General features: G+C 32.8%; 2 protein-coding genes across 2 annotated transcripts in view; one reads left to right on the top strand and one right to left on the bottom strand.

Moving 5' to 3' along the window:
* LOC126749023 (structural maintenance of chromosomes protein 2-like) overlaps window positions 1-19,987 on the top strand; it is a 445,423-nt gene that overhangs the window by 175,455 nt on the left and 249,981 nt on the right. The gene's annotated exons all lie outside the window — the stretch shown is intronic.
* LOC126749147 (myotrophin) lies at window positions 289-19,666 on the bottom strand. Its single transcript, XM_050458820.1, has 3 exons — window positions 19,377-19,666; window positions 19,059-19,169; window positions 289-1,009 (listed from the first exon to the last, which is right to left on the bottom strand). Exons 1-3 carry the CDS (start codon window positions 19,446-19,448, stop codon window positions 830-832), a joined length of 363 nt encoding a protein of 120 aa, XP_050314777.1. The 5' UTR covers window positions 19,449-19,666; the 3' UTR covers window positions 289-829.

Here is a 19,987-nt window from a genome sequence, read left to right as displayed (position 1 = left end):
CTAAACATCAATGCAACTTTCTAAGAATTAAAATTAGTTGCCATGAGAGTCGCTGTCAGGTATTCTCTTTATCTAAAAAGGTATGAAATGAAAAACAACAAGGCTAAAGAAATAAAACTGCCCGGCTTGCTCTCAAATCGATTGACGTGAGAGTAAGACGGGATTAGTGTGTCCAATTAATTAAAATAAAATCTTATTTTGCTAGACCAGGGTAAGGTCTTGATAATTTTCTATATTAAAATCTGAAAAGCAATACAGGAAGAAGACGGGAAGGGTGGAAAAAATTGCTTATATTTATAAGAAAATGTGTTTATTATAATTAATAATAAATAAATGGACAAGTTCAGTTCAATAATATAATAAAATAAAATAGCATATGCCTAAACATAATTTATTATATAAGCACATGACTAAAAAAGTCCTATTCCTATTGTAGCTCAATATACTACTTTAAAAATACTTTTATCTCACACTGAATTTCTTCCACAGTTTTTGGGACAGCACATTTCATTGTATTAAATACAGTTTAAAATTAACAAAAAAATTAAGAGATCTAAACAAAATACTTAATGCTTTTTTATTATAATTAGGCAGTTTGATTATTGTAAATTAGGCTGATGAAAAAAATAAAAGATTATTATTATAACTAAAGCATATTATAAGTTTCAGTACTAAAAAATGCCCATTCTAAATGTTAGCATAATTTAAACTTTGGATAAATTGTTTATTACAGATACAAATGACAACCTCCATAAGATCACACCATGCAGGAATTTGCCAAACAAGTGCTATATTTCAGCACGTCTAGCAAATATTTCATAAGACAATTTTATTTGGCACACGACAGTAGTTGTCTAATTTCGTTGCTCTCAGCGGATTCCATGTACGATTTACCATCAGGAGCAACCCCATCTGTTTTAGCTCCCTTTAAAAGCAAAAGTTCCACACAAGCTTTATGTCCTTCCCATATTGCTGCTAAAACTGGTGTTATTCCATGTTTGTCTTTGGCCTAACAAAACAAGTTAAACAAAATTAGTTGTTTAGAAAAACGAAAACCTTTGTATTCAGAAATTACAATGAATCTTATTTTAATTAATCAGGAATGATAATGATATTGGAGTTGCATCGTATGTTATTGTATTGTATTGTATGTTTTTGTATCGTATTTTAAATCGTATAATACACTTAGCACGCATTTAGGCACGCAGGAAATATTTCCTAATACCTGCGTCTTGCAAAAATTAAAATTTATATTTATACGTCCATTAAAATTTACTCTCAAAATCACGCATCTCCAAATTGGTAAACAAATTATGCCTAAGCATTACTTAAAATGATTAAACTTAATAGAAAAACTTTTTTACTCGTTTTAAAAGTTTTATTTGAGATTCAAAAATTTTGACATAAATACCAAACAAAAAATGCCCTATACATACCGGTCTTAGTGGAATATACCCATTTTTATAATTTTTACACTTGTGGAACCTTATATATTCTGGAAAGAAATAAGCTTCTAATTTTAATAATTTTCAATGATCCTAATGATTTTAAACTGTTGACGTTTTTTGTAGAGTCAAAGCCTGATGATTGCCTACGACCAAAAGCGGTAGGTAGATATTAATATATTTCTTGCGCTAAATACGTTTATTATTCCATTTGACTCTCCCGATAGTCAATTACAGCGTATAACTGATAGACTAGACCTATTAAAATTATTTGCAATGCTAACACGAGAGACTTGCTTTACAATCAAATAATAAATTACGCCAATGTCATTATAAAATATCTTTTAACCAAACAAAAATGCAACGGGATGCCTACAAAGCAGCAAAAAGAAATCCCTTGAGAGAAGTATTACAGCGGAATGTGTAACTTGTACTCACATTATTTCACTAAGTGGATGGTCTCATGCAGCTCTATGTCCTGTGCCAAGTTGGTAACTACAAATTTGTTATTGTATTCGCATTCCACCAGTTGCCTATGGATTTGTACAACCATCACTGTAAGACTGTTGAATGAATTGTGTCATACAGATTGATTAATTATTTGGTTTTCTAAGGTTTTATCAACATAATTCCATACGTAATAGTAGAAATGTATTTTTAGAGTTAGTATTTTCTCATATAAAAGCTCTCCATGTACTAAAGCAAGTGATAGGCTTCTTAACTAATGCATTCACCACTTTGATTGTGAATATCACATTGAATTTTCTAGTGTTTCAAGTCAATTATATTAAAGGAATAATGTCCTTGCTTCTGTTAATTGGCAGAAATTTTTTGGTTCCTAATGACATAAATTTGTCTACTGAGATCTATGATATTTATTCTATACATATAGTTTACTATGTTCCATTGAGAAAAGATACAACAGCAAGTTTCCCTAAATGGTTTTCCTTAGACATGAATAAGCTCAGTAGAAATAAAACATTGCTCATTTACTATGAAACACACAGAAATGACACGGCCGAGATACCCAGTGTCTCATGTATGTCTCGAAGGAAGAAAATGACCATCTGCGTCTTCTCTGCATTCAGCAGTAGCCTGTTAGAGCAGAACCTCGTCTCTGCCCTCTCCTGTGCCAACCTGGTAACCTCCAATGCCTCACCTAATGTATCAGCAGCAAGAGAAACAGTGGTGTCATCAGAAAAGACAGTATATTTAGCTATTAGGTCACTATAAGGAAGGTCATTAATATACATTAAAAACAATATTAGGCCCAAGAATTGAGCCTTGGGGTATACCTATGTTAATATCACTCATTGGTCAGGACTGTTCTTGATCTGCATAAGGACATTACTGTTCTGTGGTATGATCCCCTTATCACCAAATTTATATTCACACTCTTGAAAGCTCAACATTAATTTTTTAAGACATTGTGCTTATAGGTCTCTCATAAATCATTTAGCTCTTTTAATTAATGCCACTCACCAGTCATAAGGATGTCTGTGGTATAATGTTCATCCTCAAACTTGTACATGATATTGATTGCCCCTTTCTTTTAACTTATATAACATAATCCAATGTGAACTGAATCAAAGTGCCTGGAAAAAATTATTTAAATTTACTTCAACAACTAAGGGAATAAAATTTAACTCATAAGAAGATGAAACACGATTACCAGAACACATCCACAATCCAGACTTAGCAGACACATAGTTAGGGAGGACTGTGGGAATATTATAAATGACAGACGCAAAAACTTTCTCTGCCCTGCTTCTACTTCAAATGTTTCAACAAATTTGCAAGAATTTTTGAAGCAGTTCTTTATGATTTGACAAAAACTTTTAACTATGTTAGTCATGATATTTTGCTGCAGACACTTCACCGTTATGATATGAACAGGTCAAATTACTAAGAATATAACTCTATCAGATAAGGAATGTCTCAGGACTTAGTTGAAAGAAACTTTCTTGGAATTTTCATAAAGATCTTAAATTTGACAAACATGAAAACCTTCTTATTAAAAAGATATGGTTGTTACTAGTAAATACTGATCCTGACAGTGTCAGGATGTAAATACTGTCGGGATCAGTGTGTAACGAAGTTTCAAGATTTTGTCTTTATTTCCGTGTCTTTATCTCCGTTAAGATTTAACCTCTAATTTTATATTTTACATAACAAAAACGTACATTTTAAGCTTCACCTGTGAGTCATGAGGGGCTAATAGTCGTAAACATACATAAAGAAACCAACTTAAAGAGGTTTCTAGCCGGACAGTACCATAGAAACGTTCGATTTCTTATAGGTTATATCTAGTTCTCCGTTGACTATGTTGTGGTCCCTCGCCTTCATTGTTTTCAGCTCTGATAGTTCGTAGGATAATAAAGAACCACAAATGCCTAAAACTGAGAGGTTTTTCATCACTATGCTTCTAGTTTTCCAGTTAATTTCATGAATTTTCCTTTCATGCTGTTGCATTGTTTACATGTTCTATTATGCAAGTTTCAAGGTTTACCTATCTTGTGAAGCCCTGTTAAATGAAGGGTCATGCCTTGTTTGGCAAAATATAATATAAATCATGATTCGGTTTTCCTGAAAAGCCGGTTTTCTTGTACACATGTGACCAACTTTTGTCCCGCTGTTTTCACCTAGAAATACCCGGTTTTGAGAGCTGAAACTAAGTTTGTTTACCATATAAGGTCATAGCCTATAAAGCCGTACTGTTTTCATAGGGATAAACTCTATTTTAATTAAGTTTTCCCCATTGCATTTGTATTCAACGATCGATTCCGAGGATGTTCGTGAGTCGTCGGCATCCAAATTCCTGCGATGGGTATAAAAAGGTTCTAGGTCCACCAAGGTGACACATTCGTCGCAGTAAGGTCGTACCATACCTTTCGAGCAAAGTACCAGTAACTTTTCCGTATTTCAATACCGTTCAATTTTCAATATTTACATTAAAACTTTGTCTTGACGTTTACAGTGTGAATTGGGTTAGGTAAGAGCGACCTGTTGACAGTTGACCAGTCACTTCCAAGCTCGCGTGTTAAGATCTTTATCGAATCCGTTGCTATTGATATTGTTCCGTCCCGTTCCGTTTTATTTTATTTTGAAACTGTTGTTTGGGCCCATCTTTGTTCGTGGGGTCCGGTAAAAATAAAGAGACCGGACGTCTAAAAACCGATTTTTTTTGAAAATTTTTACAAAGAATGTTGAGTTTGAACATTTTATTGATAAAAAAGTGAGGATGAAGTAAGAAAATGCAAAATTTTAAAAATTATAAAGGATTTTCTACTTACGTATAATTCACAATTACACCCGGCTTAACTACACTCTATTTGCGACTAGGCATCACGTTGACTCTCAAATATGTTGTCTCAAATATATCTCGTTGAATATCAAATATGTAAATACCGATTTATTCATAAATAAAAAAGACTGTCAAATGTCACTTACGTCAACAAATATTATTTATTGGGAGTGGCTACTGTACTAGTACGATTATCGTAATTTTCTGTCCTGTCTCATTATGGGCAAGTATTTGTTTATTTATATAATCATAAAATATGCACACGGGGCGGTAGCCCCGTGTGCGCACATGGCACTGTGTGGTTGGTGCACATGTGGAGTTGGGATTGCAAAAAGGGATTGGAACCTTGGGTTGGCGCTAAATAGTGGGTTAGGTAGTCGTTTGAGCCCTACTTAAAGAATCGGATAATGGTTAGAAAATAGGAATTATAGGCACAAACACGTGTTTGTGCCTATAATTCCTATGCCTTATTCCTATTCCTAATGCCTATAATTGTTTTGACTATAAGTTAATGTACATTAAACCTCATCATTATTATTTACCTATTAATAATTAAATATCTTAAATTATATTTTTTTTCAAAATTAATATTTATTATATATTAAATTACATAAAATAATTTAAATAAATAATAATTAACGTAAATAATACCTATTTTTTTAACACCTGTTCATGTAATGTAAAATCTACCTTTATTATCTAAAATTGAGTCCACAACCAACCCATCTAACTAAAAAGTGTTTGAGACAAAACCAAAAAATACTACTGGGGACATTGTGAAGCCACTGCCACTTGTGTCAATAAGGTTGTTGTTTTATTTTTCTTGTGTGTAAATTACAAAATATGTAATTAAAAGGGGTATAAAGCGATAAAAAATGCTATAAATTTACAATAATAGCCCCCAAACAGTTCCAAAATTGCCCCAATATATATATTTTTTAATTATAGCAAAATCAAGAGCTAAAAAACCTTGTGCAAGTCGGCAATAATTATAATAATAGAAAAAACTTCATAATTTCCAAAGTTTTGTATTTTTTTTCATCATCCTCACTTTTTTATCAATATTTTGACCACACTCAACACTCTATGTAAAATTTTTTAAAAAAATCGGTTTTTAGACGTCCCTTTAACTTTACCGGACCCGTAGGGTAGGTAGTAAGCGGGTTATATTAATAAAATAATCGTAAAATTATCCGCGTTACGGTATTTTAGTTTCCATTTTTACATGCTTGGAAGACGGTGGTATTTTATTTTTTCCGCTGCGAGTTTTGTCTGTGATTTGCTATTATAATATTCATATTGATTCCGTTCCGCTTTATGAACTTTTAAAACTGTGATTTGGACATTATCTTTCTTCGTGTTTTGTAGAGCAGGCAGTAGCCGCGTTTATTAATTTTTACTTGGCTTCTCAAAGCGGTGAGAGACAAGTAATAACCGAGTCCGTGATTTCATAATTACTATCGGTATGGCAACACAGCAGAGGTAAATGTTGACCGATTGATTGAGATTGCTTCGCTTGATTGGTGTTGAGTTTCTGGCTTTGCTTTACGAATGTCATCCGTAACTGCTTGTACAAAACATCATAAATTCCCTTAAATCATACTCATTTGTGTCATTAATAGAGTGCCGAATTTTCCAGTACATTTTCCCAAACAACTGCCTGTACTTAATCATAGAAATTGGTAATGGGGATTGTTAGATTTTAAGAACACTTGTTCATTTAGTTGTAAGCAACCAAACCTGTAACTTACCTGTTGTTGTATTCGTGTAATAATAAAGATTAAGAGCAATAAGATCTCGTTATAACCGGACAGTCTACTTTCAATCTCTACCTGGTCTCTCCACTGTCTAAAGGCTTACCTGAGAGGCTAGAGGGGTCTTACTTACTTAGAGTGCCGCCCGAGGCATTTTGTCAACTTTCTCTCCTATAACTGTACAAAGAAATATGAGGGGGTTGACGGATACCCTGCGACGTCAAAGGTTAGAGGGTGGACATATGGCAAGTACATAAACAACCCCACTACAAATGTTTACGAACTTGGTACAAAAATTGGCAAACCAGTTTATTATTCACTATTTGAATCCCATCCTTATTAAACTCTCGCTTTTTAGGGTAGGGCAAGCAATTTCAATATTCAAATGTTATTCAAATACTATTGATCTGCGGGACAAACTCTGCTCCGCACAGTTCTTCTCTTCTGGAGGCCTGAAGGTAAATTGCAGTTGTCAAACGACCGTAGACATAAGAGTCGACTAACTGATCTCCTAACAAACCACACCAAACATTAACTGAAAAATGGCGCTGGAAACTCCGTTCAATTTATTATTGCATAGAAGTAGTATCGTAGTAGTCGTGCTGAACGGTTGTGTTTTCGTTCTACGCGTTTGCCGGTAATTGCTCAATTGTTTTGTTTTGATTTGTTTTGTTTTGTTCGTTCTGTTTGGTTTTTCCGAGGTTCACCGCACTCGTGTGTTTGTTTTTTTTTTTTTTGACGTGCGTTTGTCTCGTGTATTTCAAAACTGACCTGCCATCCCTGAAACTTGGCCTTGTCCTGCCACTGAACTGAGTAGGTGGTTGCACTGGGCAAAGTTGCTGGGAATTTGTTTGGCATTTAAATAGTTTTGGTTTGGTCTGTTTGGTATTTCTGGGTTCATCGCACTCGTGTGTTTGTTTTTTCGAAGTGCGTTCTTTTCTGCGTTCCTGTATTGCTGTACTGACCTGACTAGATCAAAAATTGTATGTAAATTTATGTATTAAGTTTTAAATCAATTTAATATTTTAATAGCACAGGATGTCTCGCAGTTTTAAGTGTTGTAAAAATAAGCTCTTTTTAAACTATATTTGTATAGTCTGCAACTCTGTTTTTCATCCAAGTTGTTTGGAAAGAATGACAGAAATGGTAAAAATAGGAGTTTACAAAATTTTATGTTCAAAGCAATTTCAAAATAGTCACAATGAAAGAGAGTGAAAATAGGATATATGACGAAAAAATTAAACATTTGCTAAAGGAGCTGGAAGGAAAGGACAGGTATTTAGAGATACTGCGTAGAAATAGTCAAGTATTTGAGGATGAGGTTTCACAGGCAGAAGCTAATTTTTCTTTGCATATTGCAACTTTAAATGAACAAAATAATGGGTTAAGGAATGAAATTCAGAATCTAACAACAAAAGAGAAAGAAGTACAGCTACAAGTGGATTCATATACTAGGGTAAATGAGGAACTTTCAGAAAAGATAAAAGAGCTAAGTGATCTTAATCAAAATTTGATTAATACCATTACAATGCTTGAAAAGGAAACTGAATATCACAAAAACAAGATTAAGAGTATGCAGACAGAGATTGAAAGCTTAAACTGTATTAATATGCACATGTTAACATCAATTAAAACTCTTGAAGCGGAGAAGGATATCCTGTCTCTAAATAGAAATGGTAGCAGTAACTTAAAAGATTTGACGACTACAAATCTTCAATCAAAATCTACAAACTGCTTAGCAAAAGCGCGTTTCAACCCACGAGCAAAATCAAATGTACTAATTTATGGTTATTCTAGTGCTAGAGGTTTCTCTTCTCTTCTCTCAGGTATCCTGAGCTCGTCATACAACACCTGTTGTTATGTGTTTAGTAATGTTACGGCCCAGACCTTATGTAATTATGCGTTTCCGCTAATTGTTAACTATACGAAGAATGATGTTATTGTTGTTTGTCTTGATTTTTCTTGTACATTGCCATCTTTTTCCCAAATAAAATCCTTGCTATCAATGGGCAGGATAACTAATGTAATTGTCTGTATTAAATGCGATTTTAATAAGTGCTCAAAAAGCAGATATTACAATACAATTCATTTTATGAATTCTTTCATCTGTAACCGTAACTTTTCTGTGAGAATAATTACTGATGTTAGACAAAATTTTAGGTACCGTCACTCTGCCAAATCTATGTGCAAACTTTTATCTTTATATGTTAAAAATACTTTTCTGTCATCCAAATTAGTATTAGCATCTTTAGGTATTAGCAATAGTGGGATAATCAGCGATACACCCTTGATCGAAGGTAGGTCTTCGGTTACGCCTTAACTAGACCAATCTATAGACACCCTTGCTATTGGATCTTCTTTTTTAATAGAAACTCCCACCATAATCAAGTTTCCCTAGAATTATTTAATGTTCAATCTGTGCGTTCAAAAGTTAGCGAATTGGAACTATTTTTAGAATCGGTTAACTTTCCTAGTGTGTTAATTCTTGTTGAACACTGGTTGAGGTCTGACGAGCCTATTGATATCCCTGGTTATGTACTAATTTCCAAATTTTCACGCAAGCAATATACACATGGTGGTACTCTTATTATGTTAGAGAAAGCTTTTTTAACTAAATTTGTGTTTATTACTATTGACAGATTTGATCATCTATTGATTGAAAAGGTGTACGAGTTTTCTATTGTATTTAGCAGCAAGTTAAATTTGTATATTTTAGGATTATATCGATCTCCATCTGGTAATTTAGATTTGTTTTTAGAAAGGTTGGAGATCCTCTTAAGTGAAATTTCGGTTAATGCGATGTTGATTCTGACTGGCGATCTTAATGTAAATTTTTTAGACAAATCTAATGGATCAAATCGAATGCTTTTTAATCTGTTAAACTCATTTAATTTTAAGATGCACGTGGATCAGCCAACCCGGATTTCAGCATTTTCTTCCTCACTGATAGATTACTTCTGTACGAATTTTAACCAACACGAAAATCAGTGTACAACAATCAATGCCGGTTTATCTGACCATGAGGCAATAGTGGGATTAGTAAAGCTTAATAGTGCAGCTAATGAGAATAAGTTTGCACGCGATAGACTTTATACTAGAGCTAATTTCCGCAAATTCTCCTTGCTTTGCAATATGTCAAGTTGGAATAATGTATTGACTACTGTTAACCCACTGCATAGCTTTCATCAAATAGTATTAAACAATTTTAACACTGCTTTTCCTGTTGTCAATATTAAGAAACGAAATAGAAAACCTTGGTATACTAAGGGTTTACGAGTATCTGGGAAAAATATGCGCTCTCTTTTTTAAATTAGGAAATACGCTATGAACAATGCAACATTTTAAAATTATTGTAACAGATACGACAAGATTTACAGAAACTCAATCAAAATGGCTAAGTGGACCTACTTTCAAAGGAGGTTAAAGAATTCCTCCAACAGAGCAAAAGAGTCTTGGAAGATTTTAAATGAGCTAAGGGGCAAAAATAATGTCTTGGTTATTCCAAGTACCTTAGATTCCAATGTCCTCAATTCCTTCTACTGTGATATTGCAAGTAACCTTGCATCCAATCTGTCACAAAAAATAGATCCCAGGAGCTATCTCAGCAATGTGGTAGTATCCAAATCTTTCTTTTTTGCCCCCACAAGTGTAGAAGAGCTTAAACAGTTAATGGTTAATATTAAGAATAAGAGTTCATCAGGTTGGGATGGGCTTTCTCTTAAAATATTTTCTGCTTTACCTCTTGTTGCTTTGCAAGTCCTGGCCGAGTCAATTAACTTTTCATTTATGTCTGGAGTTTTCCCAGAGTGCTTAAAAAGAGCAATGATTGTTCCTCTTTACAAGGGTGGCGATCGCGACTGTCCTTCTAACTTTAGACCTATAGCGTTATTGCCTACTTTAGCCAAGATAGTGGAACGGCTCGTTAAGGTGAGGATGGTTTCATTTTTAAATAGGTTTGGCCTATTGAGTCTTCAGCAGTTTGGCTTTCGTGAGTCTGTGAGCACAAATGATGCTATCTTTAGCTTTCTAGAGCACCTGTACAACCGACTGAATGTTGGTGAAGTTGCAGCAGCGGTATTCTGCGACTTGTCCAAGGCATTTGACTGCGTGAGTCACAGAGTGCTGCTGATGAAACTGGAGCTCTATGGTTTCAGAGGAACTGCCCTTGAGTGGTTTCGTTCCTACTTATCAAATCGTGTCCAGGCTGTCAAATTTAATGGCGGTATCTCTAAGGAACTTAATATAAATGTGGGTTTTCCGCAAGGATCAGTACTTGGTCCTTTACTTTTTCTCATTTATGTGAACGATCTGCCACAACTGCAGGTAACTGGCAAATTTACATTGTTTGCCGATGATACCACCATCCTCTGGCACGACTCTGATGTTTCTCAAATGGAGGCCAATATATGTGCAGATTTGTTAAAAATAAAAGACTGGTGTGATGCAAATTTTTTGACATTTAATGTTTCCAAAACAAATATCCTTAATTTTAAATGTAATACAAATGATATATGTTTAAATAATGAAGCCATCACCATGCCACCGTTCAGTAAGTTTTTGGGTCTTTCTATAGACAAGTTCCTTAAATTTGAAGACCATATTGTGAATGTATGTAGAAAAGTCTCATCAAGCTGCTACGCCCTAAGAGTTCGCCAGATCTGCATACTTCGCGATTATCGAGTCGCACCTTCGATATGGAATTTGCTTTTGGGGTTCATGTTCAATTTCACTTTTTAGTTCAGTGTTTGTACTCCAGAAAAGGGCCATTAGATATCTATGTGGGGCCAAGCCCGTGACTCATGTCGCCCGCTTTTTGTAAGTCATAATATTTTAACTCCACTTAGGAAGCCACTATAATACGCGACAAAATTATTTATTGAGGCTACCCATTCCTCATTTTGAACTTGTCCATAGCTCTATCATATATGGAGGTAGAAAGCTGTTTAATAAACTTCCACTAGAAATAAGACAACTTAAGACTGAAAAAAGCCTACGTACAAGGACGAAAATATTTCTTGCTACTAAAGCATACTGTAGTTTAAGTGAATTTTTTAATGATTAGCATTTAAGTATTTTTCAAAGTTTTATAGTTTTGTTTTGTTTTAAATTAGTTTCTTATTTTTATTCCTTTAATGTACAGTCTATTGGCTTTGTCTACAACTTCTATGTTTATATTGACAATAAAGCATTTTTGAGTTTGAGTTTTGAGTATTGTCAAGCTGCCAAAAATGGAAATTCCTTTAATTAGTCTCATTGGTGTACAAAGTGTTATTAACCAAATTACGACGTACAAGCGTGAGCCAATTACAAAACTGCATTAGAAGGCAGATGGAGATGAAATGGTTACAAACTGAAGTTATGCTTTGTTCTTCATACTAGTCATTTGGGTAAAACAAGTACGACATGATATTCTGTGAATATTAGTTGATGGTGACCGTTCAACACTATCTAATATTACATCTCAGACAGCTGCTAATGGACATATGAGAGAAGTATTTATTTGGAAATGGTATAGTTAATCTCAGGTATTCTTCACTTTGGATATTGGCGGTATTCAACTGCTTCTCTAACATCTTCATTACAATATCCCTACACTAGCAGAATGCCTTCATATTCTTCATTTGGAACAACAAACATGACACCAATTTGTCACAGAATAACAAATGAAAGAAGTATCCATGGCAATCGGCCTTATAGCATTGCAGTGTTCAGTACAATAACACTTTTAACTTTAAAAAAATCATATCTTTAAAAGGAAGCAAAAGTGGACCATTTTTTACTCGAATTTACCTCAAGAACCCATGGTATTTTCATACAAATTTTGTCCCTTATCTCGCGGAACACGCTGTATACATATATATACTAATATAAATGAATACATTAATGCAGAAGTATGGGTCAAATGTTTTCAAAACCAGCACAAAACCAATACCAAAACAAACAAGCAGGCAGGTATCACATACTCTACTTACTAGATACTAGAGACCTTAACATTAAAAAATTGGAAGGAAAGAATAAAAGAAATTACAGACATCATGATGATGTGGGGCTAGAAGAGGAAAATAAGATATTAGATAAACGTGTAAAGTATGGGAATAGTCTCTCTCAGGTTCTTAATGTTGTATTTGGTGTTCCCCAGGGAACAGTTTTGGGTCCATTATTGTTCTTATTATATATAAATGATATGGTAAAAGTTATACAAAAATGTAAAACTGTGTTATTTGCAGATGACACAATGATTTATATAATAGGAAACAATATTGATCAGATGGTAACTGATATAAATAGTGACTTAACCAAAATTTTCAGCAGGCTCTGTATAAACAAATTATGTTTAAATACAAGTAAATCTAAATTTTGCCTTTTTACCACAAAAATCGAAAAATAATCAAATAAATATTGACAATGTGAACATCAGTGTAGGTGGGGAGAGTATTTTTTATGAAAATGAAATAAAGTATTTGGGTACAATTTTGGATGCAAATTTGAATTTTACGGCACATGCGGATTACGCCATGAGAAAATTTTCTAAGTAGGGTTTATTAATAGAGTTGGAAAAAACTTATCGATGCATACAAAACTCCTGCTGTATAATGCCATTGCTGTTCCCCATTTGCAGTTTTGCTCCACCTTATTGTTCAACCTGCCTAAATACAAGGTCAAACAGTTTGAAGTAATTCAAAATAGAGCAATGAGACTAATCCTAAAATGCAATCGATACACTCCTGTTATTATTATGTTAAATGTGCTAGGTATGATGTCTGTCAGGCAAAGAATTATGTTTAGTGTGTATGTATTTATTTTTAAATTAAAACAACGTCTACTACCCACATATATTTGTGATAAAATAAGAGTGTTCGGAGACGTCCACAATTACTGCACCAGAAATAATACAGACTTTGTCCTTGATAGATGCAATACTAGTCAGATGTTAAATTCTGTACTCAGCAAGGGACTTATTAAATTTAATAAGTTGCTAACTGAAATCAAAAGCTGTGATAATTTAAACCAGTCTAGGAGGCTATTGAGAAATTTATCAGTGTGTGAATGTCTTATTTTATTTTTATTTTTATACATGTTAACATTTTATTCTTAGTTTTAGTTGTTTTCATTTTATTTATACACTTTTAAACAGTAATTTTAGTTATTTTTAAGTTTTATTTATACATACTTTCTTTTACGTTTTATCTTTATTACCCTAGTTTGTGTAGTTGTTGTTTCGTATTTATATTTATTTTATGTTTTATTTTAAACTCGTGTTTTATTTATACTTTTTCTGTAAAGTATGTACAAAGTTTTATTTGTACATACTTTGTTTTATCATTCATTTTACCTTTATTTATGTAATTGTAGTTTATATGTGTATTTATTTTATTTTTATTTTACAATTTTAACTCGTATTTTGTTTTATTTTTGCTATTTTATTTTAGGCTTAAATTTTATTTATAAATTTTTTGTATGTGATACTTTTTGTATTTTTTGTATATGTATGCCATTTTGTACAAGCACACACTTCAAATTATTTGCAATTTTTTTTTTTATTTTTATTGATTTAAATTTTTAAGTTTTTTTTTTAAATATGTATTATACTCGTATTATCTATATATTATGTATTACCTTTGTAGCTCAAGCTAAATAAATAAATACATTATTATTATTATAAATCTGGAAAGACCGGTATGACAATATCACTTACTGGAAATCAAGGAATGATTTTTTACTATATTTTTGGCTATGGATGGATATCCCTTCTAAATTGTACAAGACAAATAAAGTTTGTGCCAATTATTTAGTTTAGCCAATTTCCAGTGTGGTTTTCCAAAAACCTAATTAACAATATTTTTAAAAGGAGAAAGCATATCAGGATTTGTAATTTTATCTATTGCTGCAAATTTAACTCTTTACGACAAACAATAAAATATTAAGCTCGGGAGGCCTTCAAAATCTATGTCATTGGAACAAAGGAACCAATCTCTTTGGTGCCACTTACGATTACAATACTCTACAATTCTTTTGGAAAGAGTTTTGACTGTTAATATTGTTTCAGCATTTTAGTTTTTTTAGACTGCATATAAAAATTCCAACCAAGCAGATGAAACCTATTCTTACCCTCAGTCCTAATTATCTTGAAATTCCCAGTCAATTTCTGCTGCTAAATTTCAGATCCAGGTAAAATATTAAACAACAAAATGACTGCTGGCCTAGATGGAATTCCCAGTTTCACAGCTAAAGATTGCATTTATTCTGTGTAACCCCTTATGTCATCTCTTTAACCTAATCCTCAAAACCAGCCAGTTTCTCTTTATTTGTAATACTGGGAAAGTACTTCCCATACACACGAAAGATGACCTACAGAATATTGAAAATTATTGTCCCATATCCATTCTATATAACTTTTCCAAAATATTTGAGATTATTATTTAATTCCATGTTTCCTCAACTTCAACAATCAAATCAATAAGTCAACATGGTTTCTTTACCAAAAGAGCCTGTATAATCAATCTTTGTTTCAGTGTCTGGGCGTTTGTCTGCTTCTAGATCCCTAAAATGCGGCGTTCCCCAGGGTTCAGTGTTGGGACCACTGTTATTTTTACTGTATGTGGATGACTTGAGTTCATTGAAACTGCAGGGCAAGGTGGTTTAGTTTGCTGATGATACCACCATACTATGGAGCCATAAAAATTCTGACTATATTAAGACTTGTATCCTTGAAGACCTTCAGATTTTATCAGGGTGGTGTGCTTCCAACAGGCTCGTGTTTAATGTAAGAAAGACGTCTATTATGGGGTTTAAGTGCGATGTTCAGGGTCTGATGTTTGACGAAAATTCCCTCTTGCAGAATAAAGAGTGCTACAAGTTCCTAGGAATTACCATTGATGGTCGCCTTTGGTTTGAAGATCATATTTTACATTTAGCTGGGAAATTATCTTCTGGATGTTTCGCAGTAAGAATGGCAAAACAAGTTCTGGGAGGGGTGGCTGCACGTTCAGTGTACTTTTCACTTATTGAATCTCATATTCGGTATGGCTTGCCTTTTTGGGGTTTAACCAATAAGGGGCTACTTAACATTATCTTTGTTATTCAAAAAAAAGCAGTTAGATACCTGTGTTCTGCTAAGTTAAGAGATTCTTGCAAACCCCTCTTCATTTCTGAAAAAATCCTAACTCTTTTTTCACTCTTTATCTTAGAAACAGCTGCTCTTATTCACAAAATTCCCAAACTACCCTCTGACACTGGCCATTTGACTCGTCGTGTAAATGATGTTCCCCTACCTATTCCTACGTCTTCCCTTACCAAAAACTCATTAATTTACATAAGTAAAAAAATTTACAATCATGTTCCTCTGTGTGTTAGACATATATCGGATGTTAAGAAATTTAAAAGAGAATTAAAGTCGCTTTTATTGGCTAAGGCATATTATAACCTGGATGACTTTTTTAATGATAAGTTTTAACCTTGGACATGTTGGAAAGTTTTCTTTTTTTCCTTTTTTCTTCTCTAGTTTTGTCAACAAGTTTACCTTTATTTAGTAATTGATTGTTTTATGTAGTTATCTTCAATTTAAGTATGTTCAAAAAGTTTTGTCATCTTGTGTTTAATTTTGTTCATTGTTTTGTCAATTTTTGAAATTGTATTTGTGTTTTGTTTTTTTAGCTTGTATGATGCTTGTACACAAGATTATTCTTACATAATATAGCACATTTTCTTTCTTTCTTTGTACCTTGCTGTGATTTTCCTCCTCTGCCCTGGATAAAAAAAACCAAGGCGATGTAATGTATATTGACTTTAGCAAAGCCTTTGACCAAATAAATTAGTACATTGTACTGGAAAAATTGAGGAAGGTGTTTAATTTTTCTGAAATGCTTACTGCTTTGTTATCATCTTATCTGATTGGCCGTCAACAATTTGTCAAAATTGAAGGCTACAAATCAAAATCCTTTATGCCTACCTCTAGAGTTCCCCAGGGATCCAATCTAGGTCCACTACTATTCAACCTGTATGTCAATGATCTGATTTCCAGTATTTCTTGCTGCAAACTAGCTTATGCTGATGATCTGAAAACCTTCTGGCATGTTGCAGACGAGCTGGATTATTATTTGCTTATAGCTGCAAAGCAATATTAATCTGGTTAAGAATATGTGTTATCTCAAAATTCATCATCTAAATCTTAATGTTTCTAAATGCTGTGTTATGTCTTGTTATAGAATCAAAACCTCAATAATATTTAACTATACTATTGCCATGATGATGATATAGCCACTATATAACTACTTTTACTTTCTTCAACTAAGAAGTTCTTATTTTGAGAAGAGAAAGAGACTCAGTTTGTGGCATTCTTCTGGAAATTGCTCAATGGTCACATATATTCTCCAACTCTTCTTGGTCATATTTCTTTGCAGCCTTCTTCCCAAATAAATGTTACTTTTGCTCTTGATTGTGCCAGAACTAACTGAGAAAAGATCCTATTTTTATCATGTGCAAAACAAATTTGCTTCCACCTGCGATATCTTTCAATACATTCTGAGGCACCTAGTTTCACAGATGATCACAAGGATTATTACATAGTGAGTTGGGCAGTCCCTAGAGGATGGGTTGACTTTATCTCCTTCTGCTTTATATGTACCTTTTTTAAAAAATATTAAATTTTGTAATTTAATTTCAAAGCTGGCTCTATTTAATGATTTAATTAAGTTTAGTTTTATTTTTTTTTTGTTAGTCCTTAGTACTTTATGTGTTATATTTTACCCTTGTTTTTAATAATAATTAATTTTGATTTTCTGGTGATTTGGGCTCTGGCCTGTTTGAAAAAAGAAGATAAATGAATAAAATAAATTAATATTAAATATCAATTTAAACCCTATAAAAATAAAAGAAAGCAATGAAAAAAAGGAGAAAAACAGTGCTGTGAAAATTATCATAAAGAAAAATTGCACCAGCTATGCATCTTACTTAGTTAATTTATTTATTTAAAGCTTTTATATGTGTATATGAAACTAGTATCAACATACTACAAGTACAAGTATGAACAGCTACAAGGCCACTTACTGATACTAACTTAAATATAAAAAAAAAACTTAACCATAAAAAGTACTGTAATAGATAATAGAAGGAAATACAAAAATGAGCCAATACAGAATGTGCATAATAACACAGAAATCACCCACACTACTAAAATACAATAACAAATATCCAACACATCACTGATCAGCTCAGTTCAGTTTATCTAGTATTATTTTTTTTAAACTAATTCAGGCTAGTTGAAACAATTTCAATATCGTAAGTATATAAGTTAAAATATTCAGAAAGTTTATAAATGGGATAATTTTTATAAAGGTTGGTTTGTGGATAAGCCAGATAACATATAAATGGAGAGAGTGTTAATTATGTTTAAAGTAAAAGGTAAGTGACTAAGAATCTCAAGACAATCTATTTTGTTTTTCAGTATATTGAACAGAGTGCATAAAAATATTTTAATTCTTCTCTTACTCAGAGACAGTCTATCGAAAACCTGCAACAAATGATCATTATCACTGCCTTTCTGGGGATATATACCAAATATCCTAAAATACATGCACCTCAAAAACCTTCTCTGAATGCCGTCAACCATTGCCACCCAGTATAGTATCTGGGTGGCAATGGAAAATAATGGAACCATGTTCCAATATCAGCAAAACTAAGCTATTAAAAAGATAAAGACCTACTTCAACACTTCTTGGGCATTTACTACTTCAGATAAAATGTGTTTCAAAAATGAAAGAGTCTGCTGGGGTACTCTTTGAAGTTGTTCACCATTAAAGGTGTAATAAAAAATGGGATTACTCTTTAGGGTGAATAACATACAAGCACACTTACTGACATTTAATCTGAAGTTATTTAATTCACAGCAGCTCACAACATTGCAAAATTCCAATGCCTAACAATCATTCTCACACTGAATCTGAAGCAAACACTTGAAATTGTCGGCAAACAATAATTCCCTTGCATTTCACATTTTAATAAATAAATAAATCATTGACAATACTTTAATTTTTTTCTTGTGTTAAATAAAAAATGTCAATATTATTATTGTGAGACTATTGCTCCTGGACATCTATTTTGCTCTTCAATTATAAGTTATCACTCCATACAATTTCCATTTCTCTTTGCAAAATTGTAATGTTTTCCTGAAGTGATTTAATTATTGCATTAAACTTAGGCTCCAGTTTCTCCATGAGGGACTCAACCAGCCTGTTTTGGAATTGATCACTCAAAATAGTAGTTATTATTTGATCTGGTACTATTTTGCAGATGTCATTTCTTAGTAACATCATATTGAATATGCTGTTTTTTTTTTGGTAAATAACAATCAATGAGCAAACCCTATAACAAAACCACAAAGGTATTCTTCACAATCAGTAGAAAACTGCAATTTCGACAGGTCTAAGCTCCACACCAAGTTCAAGCAACTTCTAATCTGACATCAGATTTGTATATATTTCTAGTTCTAAGTTTGAAGGTATTTTAGATAGCATTATTTTTAAAATATTAAGGGTTTATAACTGTTAATTTACTTACATTAATATCTGCTCCCTGGGAAATTAAGTATTCTATCACAGCTTTTTGGCCATAGTCAGCAGCATATAATATAAGTGGTCTTCCATCTACATCTTGGTTGACATCTATGGTCTAAAATATAAAAGAACAAATATTAATGAAAAAATGTATAAGCAAGTAAATTAAAAGAAAAAATAGGTTTGAGAATTATCATAACCGTGATCTGTTTAGGAAAGTTTATCATAATGACAGTATGAAAAAGAAATCTACTGAATCACATTACCAAAAAGAGATTCCAGAGCCCCAACATATTTTTAATGGGATTGGTTTTCAACTTACTTGTTTTTCAATAATATCCTTAACTTGTTCTAAGTCGCCGTTTTTGATAGCCCAGACAAACTCGCTACTCATCCTGAATAATTTTTTGGTCAATAAAAGTTCAATTTATCGAAATTTGCAAGTTTTTGCAAAAACAAATGATTGAATCTCAAGTGGAAGTGAAAATTCTTAAACGTCACGGTGACAGCTATTGACCCTTAATGTTGCTACAACTTAAACTTAGAGCTAAGATTGTTCATTTCTGGTATACTAAGTAGCAACACCAAATATTCAATTCATCAAAATGTTTTATTATAAATAAATTAAAATTTAGTACAAAATTAAGAGTTTACTTTTTGTGTTGTAAATTCTTACTTATCATGTAGAAATACAATATCGTCTTTATCTCAAGTGTTTATTCGTCACATATAGGGGCGCGTTCAGAAGTCGTTATCTAACGATAAAGTTTATACCAGGGATACAAAAGCAGTTCAAAAACATATTGGGTGAATGTTATGATGTCACTATAATCAGTTCAAAAATAGGTGTTCCTAGATCAGTGCGAATTTTCCGCTAGATTTTGCGGAATAACTTGTAGCTCAGCAGGTTAAATTGTAGCAGACAAAAGCAAG

The sequence above is a fragment of the Anthonomus grandis genome, chromosome 2 (assembly GCF_022605725.1).
Source record: "Anthonomus grandis grandis chromosome 2, icAntGran1.3, whole genome shotgun sequence".
NCBI lineage: Eukaryota > Metazoa > Arthropoda > Insecta > Coleoptera > Curculionidae > Anthonomus > Anthonomus grandis.
The sequence above is the reverse complement of the archived record's forward strand: the minus strand, read 5'-3'. Positions and strand labels throughout refer to the sequence as shown.

Coding starts and splice junctions, on each gene's coding strand:
- LOC126749147 (XM_050458820.1), bottom strand. CDS start 19,448: ATGAGTAGCGAGTTTGTCTGGGCTATCAAAAACGGCGACTTAGAACAA. Junction 19,170..19,376: donor AGGATATTATTGAAAAACAA/GTAAGTTGAAAA, acceptor TTTATATTTTAG/ACCATAGATGTCAACCAAGA. Junction 1,010..19,058: donor CCCAGGGAGCAGATATTAAT/GTAAGTAAATTA, acceptor TTGTTTTGTTAG/GCCAAAGACAAACATGGAAT.